The sequence below is a fragment of the Molothrus ater genome, chromosome 24 (genome assembly GCF_012460135.2).
Source record: "Molothrus ater isolate BHLD 08-10-18 breed brown headed cowbird chromosome 24, BPBGC_Mater_1.1, whole genome shotgun sequence".
Lineage (NCBI taxonomy): Eukaryota > Metazoa > Chordata > Aves > Passeriformes > Icteridae > Molothrus > Molothrus ater.
The window spans coordinates 6,783,749-6,796,174 of NC_050501.2; the positions used below are offsets into that span (position 1 = coordinate 6,783,749).

Sequence of the window (12,426 nt, forward strand, 5' to 3'; positions counted from 1 at the left end):
GAAATGGAACAACTGATCCAACTTCCACATCGGGTATGGGTACGGCCAGCGAGGAGACAGAGCCTCTCCCAGGCCATGCCCTGGGGCAGATCCTCTGGCTCTGGGGACTCTGCCCAGAGGTTTGGCTTTTTGTTTCATGGAATCAGTGAGGTTGGAAAAGACCTCTGGGATCATTGAGTCCAACGTGTGACCGATCACCACCACGTCACCCAGGGCAGAGCACTGAGAGCCACATTCAGGCATTTCTTGGAGAGCTCCAGGGATGGCGATTCCACCACCTCCCTGCGCAGCCCCCTCCAATGCTTAACACCCTTCCAGAGAAACCATCCCAAATTCCCACTCACCCGGCCTCGTCTGTGCCTTTGTGTTCCTGCAGAACTACAAGCGGCCGATGGACGGCAGCTACGGCCTCCCCGCCAAGCGGCACGAGGGCGAGCTCTACAACGTTCCCTACAGCTCGGGGCAGGGCCAGCCGCAGCAGCAGCTGCCCCCGGCGCAGCCGCAGCAGCCCAGCCAGCAGCCGCCGGCGCAGCCCTCGCCGCAGCAGGACCTGTACAACCAGTACGGCAGCACGTACCCGGCCTGAGCGCCGCCCCGGCCAGAGCCAGTTCCCCTTCCAGTTCGGCAGGGACCGCGTCTCGGCCGCCCCCGGCTCCGGCGCCCAGCAGAACATCCCCCCCCAGATGATGGGGGGCCCCATCCAGCCGGCCCCCGAGGGTCCCCAGCAAGGGGCCCTGTGGCAGGGCAGGAACGAGCTGGGCTACGGCAGTTACCCCAACCGGCAGAGCTCGGGCGCGGCGCCGCAGGGCCCCGCCTACCACGGGGTCGCTCGAACGGATGAAATCCTGCATTCAGACCAGAGGGTCAACCACGAGGGACCATGGCCTTCCCACGGGAACAGGCAACCTCCCTACGGCCCCTCCGCCCCCGTGCCCCCCATGACCAGGCCCCCCCAGTCCAACTACCAGACCCCCCCCAGCATGCAGAATCACATTCCTCAGGTATCCAGCCCAGCACCTCTGCCCAGACCTCTGGAGAACCGCACTTCTCCCAGTAAATCCCCGTTCCTGCACTCGGGGATGAAGATGCAGAAGGCAGGGCCGCCCGTGCCTGCCTCGCACATCACACCAGCAGCCGTGCAGCCCCCCATGATCCGACGGGACATCACCTTCCCACCCGGCTCCGTGGAGGCCACGCAACCCGTGCTGAAGCAGAGGAGGCGGCTGACGGCAAAAGATATCGGTAAGAGGAAACTGCTGCCTTTCTGCTGGAGCCTCCTGAGGGATTGGTGCTGCCTTGGCCCTTCGGTACAGAGGGGTTTTGCTGGCTTTGAAAAAAAAAAGGCATTTTTGCATGTTAATTGTGTCCCAAGCCCTTATTGTGGCATTGCCTGCAGGCAGGTTGGTGGTAGACACAGCCTGTACCTCATCTTAACCAGGCTGTGCTCTTCACAGGTCCAAATCAGTATCAAGTGTCTCCTTTTTGTTTTGAAACTCCAGGAGCTGGAAGTGTCATGTGTTTATGTTACAGGAACTCCTGAAGCCTGGAGAGTGATGATGTCTCTGAAGTCGGGGCTGCTGGCTGAAAGTACGTGGGCCTTAGATACCATAAACATCCTGCTCTATGATGACAACAGCATAATGACCTTCAACCTCAGCCAGGTGGGTGCAGATGCTCTCTGGGACAGGTCTTTGAAGTGCTGATGCTGCAGGGGTTTCTGTCAGCCAGGTGTCAATGAGCAGCTCCTGCAGCCTCTGTACCTGGAGCGTGGTCACTCCCTGGCCTGATTGATCTGTGTATGTGCAAAGGCCTTCCCTGAGAGTTGTTTTCTGATCGCTGTTCCTTCCTCCCCTCCTGTTTTTGTCCCCCCCTGTAGCTGCCAGGCTTGCTGGAACTCTTGGTGGAATATTTCCGGCGCTGCCTGATCGAGATCTTTGGCATCCTGAAGGAATACGAGGTAGGAGACCCAGGGCAAAGAACACTATTAGATCCAGAAAGGTTCTGCAAATCTTCAGCTTCCTCCCCTGAAGAAGGGGAGGAGGACGACGAGCCACGGAGCCTGAACTGTGAGGAGGAAGAGGAGGATGAGGAAGAGGAGGAGGCTGCGTTTTCAAGCAAGGACAAAGTACCTCTAGAGAGCAGCGAGGAGAAGCTAGTGAGTAAATTTGACAAGCTTCCAGTGAAGGTGGTGCAGAAGAACGACCCCTTTGTGGTGGATTACTCGGACAAGCTGGGCCGGGTGCAGGAGTTCGACAGCGGGCTCCTGCACTGGCGCATCGGCGGCGGGGACACCACCGAGCACATCCAGACACACTTCGAGAGCAAGACCGAGCTGCCCTTGCCTCACAAACGAGCTTCCTGCTCCTCTGCCTTGAGGAAACGTTCAGCAGCCGAGAGCAACCCGAGCCCCAGGGAAGGGGAGGCTCCCGCGCCCGACAGCTCCTCGGAGAAGAGGATAACTGCCACCATGGACGACATGCTCTCGGCACGCCCGGGCTCCCTGGCAGGCGAGGAGGAAGAGGGCAAAGCTTCGGAAACGGCCAAGGAGAGCAGCAAGTTTCCTTTTGTCATCAGTCCAGCTCAGAGCCACAGAAATATAAAAATCCTGGAGGATGAACCCCACAGTAAGGATGAGACGCCGCTCTGCACCCTCCTGGACTGGCAGGACTCTCTGGCCAAGCGCTGCATCTGCGTCTCCAACATCATCAGGAGTTTATCGTTTGTGCCAGGCAATGACTTTGAAATGTCCAAACACCCTGGGCTGCTGCTGATTCTAGGGAAACTGATCCTCCTACACCACAAGCATCCAGAACGCAAACAGGCCCCCCTGACCTACGAGAAGGAGGAGGAGCAGGACCAAGGGGTGAGCTGCAACAAGGTGGAGTGGTGGTGGGACTGTTTGGAGATGCTGCGTGAAAACACACTGGTCACGTTGGCCAACATTTCTGGGCAGCTGGACCTCTCCCCTTACCCAGAAAGCATCTGTTTGCCTATCCTGGATGGACTCCTCCACTGGGCAGTGTGTCCCTCAGCAGAGGCCCAGGATCCCTTTCCGACACTGGGACCCAACGCTGTCCTCTCCCCTCAGAGACTGGTTTTGGAAACACTCAGCAAACTCAGCATCCAGGACAACAACGTGGATCTGATCCTGGCCACGCCGCCGTTCAGCCGCCTGGAGAAGCTGTACAGCACCATGGTGCGGTTCCTCAGTGACAGAAAGAACCCGGTGTGCCGGGAGATGGCCGTGGTGCTGCTGGCCAACCTGGCCCAGGGGGACAGCCTGGCCGCCAGAGCCATCGCGGTGCAGAAGGGCAGCATTGGCAACCTGCTGGGCTTCCTGGAGGACAGCCTGGCCGCCACGCAGTTCCAGCAGAGCCAGGCGGGGCTGATGCACATGCAGAGCCCGCCCTTCGAGGCCACCAGCGTGGACATGATGCGCCGCGCCGCCCGCGCGCTGCTGGCCCTGGCCAAGGTGGACGAGAACCACTCGGAGTTCACCTTGTACGAGTCGCGGCTCTTGGACATCTCCGTGTCGCCTTTGATGAACTCTTTGGTTTCACAAGTTATTTGTGATGTACTGTTTTTAATTGGCCAGTCATGACAGCTGTGGGATCCGAGCCCCCGTGTGCGTGTGCGTGAGTGGAGAACTTAGAAACTGACTGTTGCCCTTTATTTATGCAAAACCACCTCAGAATCCACTGTCTGCCCTGCGCTGTCCTGCTTCTCCCTCGGGGAAGGATCTCCCCGGCCCCTCTCCCCCTTCCCTGCCCCTCAGATTTGTCCCCAATCCCTTATTAAAGGAGACAAAGTTCTGTCTACATAGAAGACTTTTTTTATTTTAACCAAAGTTACTGTCGTTTACAGTGAGTTTGGGGAAAGACGACTTGCTGTGTTATCCCATTGACAGGCACCACTTTCATAACTGTTTTTAATGGTAAACTCTGAAGGACAAAAAGTGACTGCTGAACTCTGTGTGGTTTATCGTTGTACATTCACAATCTTGCAGGAACCAAGAAGTTACCAGTTGTGAACAGACCTTGTCCAAGGGAGGCCTGTGCAGTAGCGTGTAGAACTCCATGTACTGTACACCTTAAACTGTAAACATACTGTAATAATGTCTCACATGGATAAAAAAAAAAAGAAAAAAACGCTGGATCAGCAGCAAGCTGTAGTTTTTAAAAATGTTTTTAGTTAATGTTGAGGAGAAAAAAAGGCTTTTCCCCCAAAGTATAATGTGTGAACCTACAACACCCTGACCTCTTTCTCTCTTCCTCCTTGATTGTATGAATAACCCTGAGATCACCTCTTAGAACTGGTTTTAACCTTTAGCTGCAGCCCAGCGCTGCCACGTGTGTATATATATATGACGTTGTACATTGCACATACCCTGAGACTCCTGCAGTTTTGTCCCCTCCCACCCTTTATAGTATGACGAGTTAACGAGTTGATGACCTGCAAAAGCGAGACACAATTATTTAATCTCTTGCCAGACATCCCTCCCTGGAGGATGCTGTACAGGTCTCTGTGTATAAAGTCATTGCTGTCTCAGCAGCCAATCAACTTATAGTTTATTTTTTTCCTGTTTTTGTTTTCTTTCTAATCGAGGTGTGAAAAAGTTCTAGGTTCAGTTGAAGTTCCTGATGAAGAAACACAATTGAGATTTTTCAGTGATGAATTCTGCATATTTGTATTTCAGACGATGTAGCTAAAAACTTGATGTAAATTCCTCCCTTTTTTCCTTTTTTGGCTTAATGAATATCATTTATTCAGTATGAAATCTTTATACTATATGTTCCACGTGTTAAGAATAAATGTACATTAAATCTTGGTAAGATGTTTGTAAGGGTTTTTTTTATTGGCAGGACAGGGAGGGCAGCTCAGTGCTGGTGATGCCCGAGGCCTGCCCTGCTCAGGAGCTCTGATGCTGCCTGCTCTGACTTTGCTTTCCCTGCTGGAATTTTTCCTTAGGAGCTGCCCAGCCTTGGGATTTGCAGCGTGAGGTGAAGCTGTGGCTGCCAGGGAGGGAAGGGCCTTGCTGGGAAGGGAGGCAAGTCCCTCACAGCTCTGTGAAATGGAAAATTTTCCTTCCCTTCGCATTTTTCACATTTTCTTGTGATTGTGGCACAGACTCTTGATTTCCTCCCGAGCCGGGGCTTTCCAGCAGACAGAGCTCCCAGGCTTTCCTGCAGCAAGCAGCCAAGCTCAGGCTCTCTGGACGAGGAGCTGCAGTTTCAGGGCTGTGGAAGCAGGTATTGCATTTAGCCCGAGGCTCTGTCCTCAGTGGATGCTGCAAGTAGGGTAGCTAGAACTGCTCATTAAAGAAAAAAACAGCTTTTTTTGAAGGCAAACGTCATTTTTGTTCAGAAATTCCCCTTGTTTTATCTTCCCAGTCCTCTCCTCAGGAGCTCTCAGTTCCCAGAGCCTTCATTCCTCAGACTTCAGATTCCTGGGAGCAACTGTGCCAAAATCAAAGAGTTTTTTTCCTGAAAAGTCTTGTCTGTCAGCAGGAATGGTGGGAGCTCGTCCTGGCAGGAGAGTCCTTCAGATGGATTGCTCAGAAGGCAGGAACAGTGCTGGGCTTCCTTGGCTTCAGGGAGCCAGGATTCTGCTGGACTCCAGGGCATTGTGTGTTCCAGGAGCTGTGTTGAACCTGATGAAAGCACGTGGAACTTCTGCTGCTTTTCCTGGACAGAAAGGAGCCATCAGTGACCTGGAGGCAGGTAACAGCAGCAGCTTTGTTTGGATTTAATCACGGCTGGGAGGGAGGAGAGGCAGGAGTGCTCCTCAAGGCCCATTTTACCAGAATTCTGCACCCAGCTCATCCGAGGGGAGGAATTCTGCTCCCCACCACTTGTGTGTGCACTGCCACAGCCCCTGTGCACTTCTCAATCAGTGAAATGAAGAGCAGAGGTGAGAAATGAGTAAAATGAGAACAGTGTGGCACTGGGGGAGCCACAGCTGCCTGCAGCTCAAACCCTTGATGCTTTGGGCCGGATCTGTACCCAAATCCTTCCATCCCAGGAATACCTTTAGACCCCAGTCACTCTGCCGTTCCCCATTTTTTTGCCAGCAAAGAAAAGGTGAGTTCTTCCAAGGCTGATGCCCAGTGAAAGCGCTCAGGGAGTCTCCTTAATGGTTTCTCCTTCACCTCCGGGTGGATCCGGGTCGGCCCGGACCCTGAGGGCTTTACTGAGGGCTCTGGCTGAACTCAAGTTTTTCCCTTTGCTGGCAGAAACGGGGAACGACAGAGAGGCGTTTAACGAACTGCCCTAGGAGTGGAAAGATTCGGGTGCAGAGCGTGAGGGATTGGCACTCTGGCCGCCCCGCCCGCCGGGGCTGGCAGCGAGGGCTGTCCCCCCGTGCCCTCCCGACACCCCCACAGGGCGCGGCTCCCGCGGGTCCGCCCTGCCGGTCCTTGTGCTGCTGCTGGTGGGACACAGCCCTGAGCCTGTCTCGGTTCCCGGTCCCGGCTCCCAGTCCCGGTTCCGGCCCGGCTCCCTCGCCCGCCCTCAACAAAGATGGCGCCGTCCGCCCCTTCCCCACACGCGCGCGCCGCCGGAAGGGGCGTGGCCGGAAGCTGCGCGCGCAGGGGGCAGTGGGCGGTGCCAGGGAGCCGCGCGCGCGCCGCGGCGATGGGGGGGCGGGCACTGCTCCCTTTGTCCCTCCGCAAGGGGGCGCTGCGGAACCGGAACCGGGACCGGGACCTGAGCCGGGACCGGGATCTAGGATGGGGATCTGAACCGGCAGCGGGATACCTAAGCCGGGATCGGGATATCTGAGCCGGGACTAGCACCGGGACTAGCACCGGGATCGGGATCTGAGCCGGGACCGGAGCCGGGCTGTCCCCGCCGCCCTCGGCCCGGTCCCAGGACCGGCAGGAGCTGCACGGTGAGGCCGGAGGGGCCGGGTCAGGCGCGGGGCCGGGCGGGGTTCGTGTCCCGGGCAGCGCCGTGCGGCCTCGGCGGCGGCAGGAGCGGCACCGGCGGGGCCGGAGGCGGCCCGGGACAGCCCCTGTGTGCCCGGGGCCGGTCGGTCCGTGCCCTCTCCCGTGTCCGGCCGCTCCTCAGTTTAACGGGAGCTGTCCCTGACCCGGAGCAGCCCCCGCCGGCCCTGCTGCGCGGGGACAGCAGAGCCCTGAGCCCAGCGGGTCCGGCTGCCGGAGAACAGCGGCGGAACCGGCCCCGGGCAGTCCCGGCATGGGCTGGGCACGGCAGGAGCTGTCCCGGCCCTGTGCCGGGCTGGAGCCGCAGCCGGAGCGGGCAGGAGGGATGGCCGAGAGCGCCAGGCCCGCAGAAACAGCAACAGGCAAACAGCATTTCCAAAATCCTGCCGCGTTCCCTTGGCGTCCTGGTTAGAAAGGGTTCTAGAACGTGTCTGGAGTGTCTATCGAGTCTCATGGCAGGCTGGGGAGGTGCCGGGTGCCCGGACCGTGCTGGGATGGGAGGCGCCGGGTGCCGGGTGCCCGGACCGTGCTGGGATGGAGGCTGGAGCAGCATCCCGGACCGTGCCGGGGCGATGCCGCTGTGGCGAGCGGCTGCTGCCCCCGGCTGGTCCCTGCCCCGCACTGCGGCTGCACGGACCCGCCGCTCCCGTCCCGTCCTCCTGCACCGGCTCTGCCCCGTCCCTGCCCGCATCCCTCTCTCAGCGCCGCTTCCAAACTGCGATTCACAGCTGAGAGCCAAGGGAAGCGCAGAACCCAGAGCGAAAAACATCTTTAATTCAGACTTTGCACGTTTTTCTGCTGGAGTATTTTTAACGCCCTTCTCCCTCTCCTTTTTGTGTTCGTGCAGGTGCTGTTTCCCGCAGGATTTTTGGGGCAGAGCCATTCCCGACGCTGCGTTCTGGATCCAAACGGGCCTTGTGGGCTGCAGCTCTTTTGAAGGCTTTGCTCTGTCACAAGGTGTGCTGCGTCGTGACAGGAACAGGCTTTTTAAAGCTGTTTGCTTTGAGCTCTCTTGGCACATTCAGGCGAGGCTTTTTCTCAGCTTTTTGCAAAAAACTATATTTAAAGTGCTGGGACAATTTTTGCTGCTGTGCTTTAATAGGATTTGCAGCTGTGAATGTGCTTTAAAAGGGTTTACAGCTGGGTTGAAGTGTCCCCTCACTTAAAATAACGTCACAGCTTCGTGATGCAGGAGAATGTGCCTTGCACCAGTTGCTTTGTGAGTGCTGGGGAGCACAAGGGGGATAAGAGCAACCCCAAAACTTTTATTTGTGGTTAAATAGGAAGCATAACCCTGTGGTTGGGGATTGGAACTGTCAGTGAGCTGGTCTGGATCTTGGTTTTTGCCTTGCTGGTGATTTGCTCTCTGCCCTCTCGTGCAGTTTCAGCCTGGCAGAGTTTTTTCTCCACGATGGCACTAGGGAAATGTCAGTGATTTTAGCTTGTGGAGCGATGGATTTGGGGATCCCTGTGTGTTGCAGAGTGCTGGAGCAGACAGAAGGACAGGATGTGCTGTCATGGCACCCAGCGAGAGCTGTGGGCTATGTGTTTCTCTAACTGAAAAGCAGTTGGTGGCCGGGGAACCAACGGAAGAAATGCTTTATCTTAAAGAGCTGCACAGCAGATCCTGCCTGCCTCCCGTGGCTCGGGGCCAGGGGATCAGAGCTGGGCCACCACAGCACCCAGGACTTGTAGGCACTGAACTGGGGAGGCTCCACAGAGAGGCTGAAATCCCTCAGGGGAGGTTTGCAGGGAGGAGGTGGACAGGTGGATTCAGAATGTGCAGTGTGCCTGGCAGAACCAGGAGCTTTGCCAAAATACCGGAGAATTGCAGGTGGTGGCACAGAGTTTGTGTGCTGCCAGTGCTGCCTGTGCTGGGGGAAGCTGAGTGCCTGAGTTCCACCCTGCTCTGGCAGAGCTGCTGCCGTGGAGCCAGCTGAGTAAATCCATTCCTGGCTTCGCAGGGGCAGACAGGGAGCAGGAGAGAGGAGGGAGCTCCTGGCAGCCCCACTCAGCAACTGCTCACATGGGGGTTACGCTCAGAGTCCACGGGAATTCTGTCTCCATTCCAAGAAAAAGAGGCTTAGATCCCATTCACTGGCACTGGATGTGTGTGAGGATGCTTGGCTCCAGCTGCTGGAGCTCCTGCTGAGGCAGCTGAGCAGCCTGGCTGCTCCAGGGATTTACCCCAGCCCGGGCTCAGAGAACATGCCATAGCCTCTCTCTCTCAGTGTCTTGGCCAAGCCTAACAAGTCAGGGATTTTTTTTAGTAGGAACAATATCAAAGAGGTCTCTGCATCATCTCCCAGATCCCTGATCTCTTCCATAAGCAATTTTCTTGTTCACAGAGACTTGCACCTTTCAAGTGCCTGACGGTAAATAAAGGCGCAAAATTCACAGAAATCCCTTTCTTTGTCCTCTGCATTCACCAACCCAGGTTTCCCAAACTGGAAGGAGGATTCCCCTGGCACCGGTGAGCTCCTGAGGCAGTTCCTGGCTGTGGGATGGAGCTGTGGAGCAGGGCAGACCCCCAGCTCCGGGAGGTGGTGTGGTTCGCCCTGCGCTGCCGGGCCCTGGCGCTGCTGCTGCAGGCAAGTCCATCCTCCAGCCAGGGAGGCTCTGCTGGGGTTTGCTGCTCCCAGGCTCCTCCCTGCTGGACCCCAGAGATCCATGAGCTGCTTCTGCACAGTGGGGAAATCATCCTCTCTGGAGAGCCAACAGATTGTCTGCAGCCAGGGGTTTTACTTACATGTTGCTGTTAACTAAAATTGCATTAATTTCCTTGTGACTTGCTGTGTTTTCATGCTGCTGCTGCAAGAGGCTGGTTTGGCTCAAAGTGTGTTTGTGCACAGAAAAGGAACAGTGATCTCCTCCTGTACATTCCTCCCAAGTCTTATTTCCAGAGACATCCTGCTCTGAGCATGGGAGAGCTTGGTTGAGACAGGCAGCACAGAGCCCAGTTATAACCATGAGCAGCTTTCCCTGCCCACTTCTGCGGGCATTCGTGCTGGATCCCAGAGCGTTATTCTGCTCAGATGTAAACACCCCAAAGGGTTGTGTGGGCACCTCTTCTCAACCTCGTGGGCATCTTGGGCTCCGGCCTCGGCTGTTGGAGCGCCGGGAGCTCTCCTGCCCGGTGCTCTGGGTACCGGAGCATCTCTGCCAGCCTGCAGCCCTCTCTGCCAGCCTCCAGCCCCACAACCCCCTTGTTTTTCAGGCCGTGTTTAACGTGCTGATCCCGGACCACGCTGCCGACGCCTTCTCCCCGCCGCGGTCGGGCCCCGGGGGCCTGTGGGACGCGCTGCTGGAGCGGCTGCTGGGTGGGCTGGGCCGCTGGGACGCCGAGCATTTCCTGTTCATCGCGGAGCGCGGCTACCTGCTGGAGCACAACTGCGCCTTCCTGCCGCTCTTCCCGCTGGGGCTGCGGCTGCTGGCGGCGCTGCTGCCGTGCCCGGTGCCGCTGCAGCCCCGGGGCCGGCTGCTGCTGGCGGCCGCGCTGCTGAACGCGCTGCTGGCGGTGCTGGCGGCCGCCGCGCTGCTGGCGCTGGGCCGGGCCGTGCTGCGGAGGCCCGGCCAGGCCTTCCTGGCCGCGCTGCTCTTCTCCGTCAGCCCGGCCGGCGTCTTCATGGCCGCGGCCTACTCGGAGAGCGCCTTCGCCGCGCTGGCCTTCGGCGCCATGTGGCAGCTGGAGAAGGGGCGCGAGCGGCTCAGCGGGCTGCTCTTCGCCCTGGCTGCTGGAGCCCGCGCCAACGGGCTGGTCAACGCTGGCTTCGTGCTCTACTCGCACATCAAGCGCTTCGTGCTGCGGCTGCAGGGCACCGCGGCCTCCCCGAGGGAGCTGCCCGTGCTGTGGAAGCAGGCCCTCAGCCTGGTGGCTTCGGCGGCCCTGGCGTGCGCTGGGATTTTCCTGCCTTTTGCCTTGTTTCAGTACTACGCCTACATGAGGTTCTGCCAGCCTGGCACAGCCCTGGCCCAGAGCATCCCCGAGCCACTGCTGCAGCTGGCGCGGGACAAGGGCTATCGTGTGGCAGGCGTGGGTGTGGATAAACCCCCCTGGTGCTCCCAGCGCTTCCCTCTGGCCTATTCCTATATCCAGGACGCTTACTGGAACGTGGGCTTTCTAAGGTACTTTGAGCTCAGGCAGATCCCAAATTTCCTGCTTGCTCTGCCTGTCACCCTTCTGTGCTCGTGGGCTGCCTGGACCTACGTCAGCGCAAACCCCCGGCACTGCCTGACTCTTGGTCTAGAGAGGAGCAAGAGTGAAGACAGTGGAAAGGCAAGAGATGGATTCTGTGGCCCTGCTGCCTTCGTGTACGTGGTCCACAGCACGGCCCTGCTGGCGTTCGGGTTCTTCTGCATGCACGTGCAGGTAGGACAGGGGATTCCTTGTGGGGCCGGGGCAGTGACAGCACAGCAGTTTGGGTGATTTCTCCTCTGCCCTTCCTCTCCAGGTGCTGACCCGGTTCCTTGGCTCCTCCTCTCCCATCCTATACTGGTTCTCAGCTCACCTGCTTTTGGAACACGAACCTTTACTCTGGAGCACGGGGACTGATAATCCAGCTTCTGGGAAGCCTCCTCTGGGTAAATCCCACAGTTCCCGTGGGAAAGGGACCTCGGACAACCCTGTTGTGAGGCTGCTGCTGAACTGGCGATCAATTACCCCCCTCAGCAAGAGCATCCTGGGGTTCTTCCTGGGCTACTGGCTGCTGGGGCTGGTCCTGCACTGCAACTTCCTCCCATGGACGTAGCAGGCTGTGCTGGCACAGGCCAGCAGTGGGGCAGGAACTGCTCAGAACTGAAACTCAGCTGCTCTGAAAGCCTGAGGTGGCTGTGGTGATGCTGATACAAAGGTGTTACTCCTCCGTTACCATGTCCCAGGCGGGATGCTCTCCGTGGTGTGATGCGGCAGCATCCTGCCCTGCTCAGCTGGCATTGCTGACGGGCAAAATTCCCATCACCTGCCTGGGATGGGGAATGCACCTGGGTTCCTGCATCTCCTGGGGGAGATGGTGGCAGGCACGGATTTGTGGTGGGATGCTGTGATGGATTTGGGGATTCCCTGGGATGTGGTGTGGGCACGGCAGGAGGGCAGGGAGGGTCCAGCTGCCCGGAGCTGCTCAGACTGTTCCGGTTCCTTTTCCATGGTGCCGGTTCCGGGCTCCGAGCCAGGCTGGGCAAGGGCCTGGCGGGGGTGGAGGGCGCTGCGGGGGCACATGCACCACCCTAATAAACGTGAGAAAGTTACCGGAGAGGCGGCTCAGCCCGCTCCGCCGGGCCGGGATCGGGGAGGGAGTCGGCGTCGGGGTCACGGGTTCCGGGGTCGGTGCCGGGTCGGGCCCGCTGCGCTCCCGGTGTGGCGGCGGGGCCGGCAGGGGGCGCTGTGCGGCGGGGCGGGGCCGGGCCGGGATCGGGGCCGGGCCGGGGCTCGGGGCGGGACCGGCGGGGCCGGGCCGGGATCGGGGCCGGGCCGGGGCTCCGGGCGC

General features: G+C 58.5%; 2 protein-coding genes across 2 annotated transcripts in view; both read left to right on the top strand.

Annotated features, from left to right (window-relative positions):
- Window positions 1-4,832, top strand: part of ARID1A (AT-rich interaction domain 1A) — a 55,431-nt gene extending 50,599 nt beyond the window's left edge. Inside the window, 4 exon segments of the mRNA XM_036396990.2 lie at window positions 377-583; window positions 585-1,242; window positions 1,531-1,661; window positions 1,877-4,832. Of these exon segments, the coding sequence (XP_036252883.2) occupies window positions 377-583; window positions 585-1,242; window positions 1,531-1,661; window positions 1,877-3,601 (2,721 nt within the window). The 3' untranslated portion in view covers window positions 3,602-4,832.
- Window positions 4,833-6,633: 1,801 nt separating this feature from the next.
- On the top strand, window positions 6,634-12,187 carry PIGV (phosphatidylinositol glycan anchor biosynthesis class V). The gene is made up of 5 exons (XM_036397020.1): window positions 6,634-6,888; window positions 7,791-7,900; window positions 9,381-9,534; window positions 10,161-11,312; window positions 11,395-12,187. The coding sequence occupies exons 3-5, from the start codon at window positions 9,448-9,450 to the stop codon at window positions 11,689-11,691; spliced, it is 1,536 nt and encodes a 511-aa protein (XP_036252913.1). The 5' UTR covers window positions 6,634-6,888; window positions 7,791-7,900; window positions 9,381-9,447; the 3' UTR covers window positions 11,692-12,187.
- Window positions 12,188-12,426: the final 239 nt, after the last annotated feature.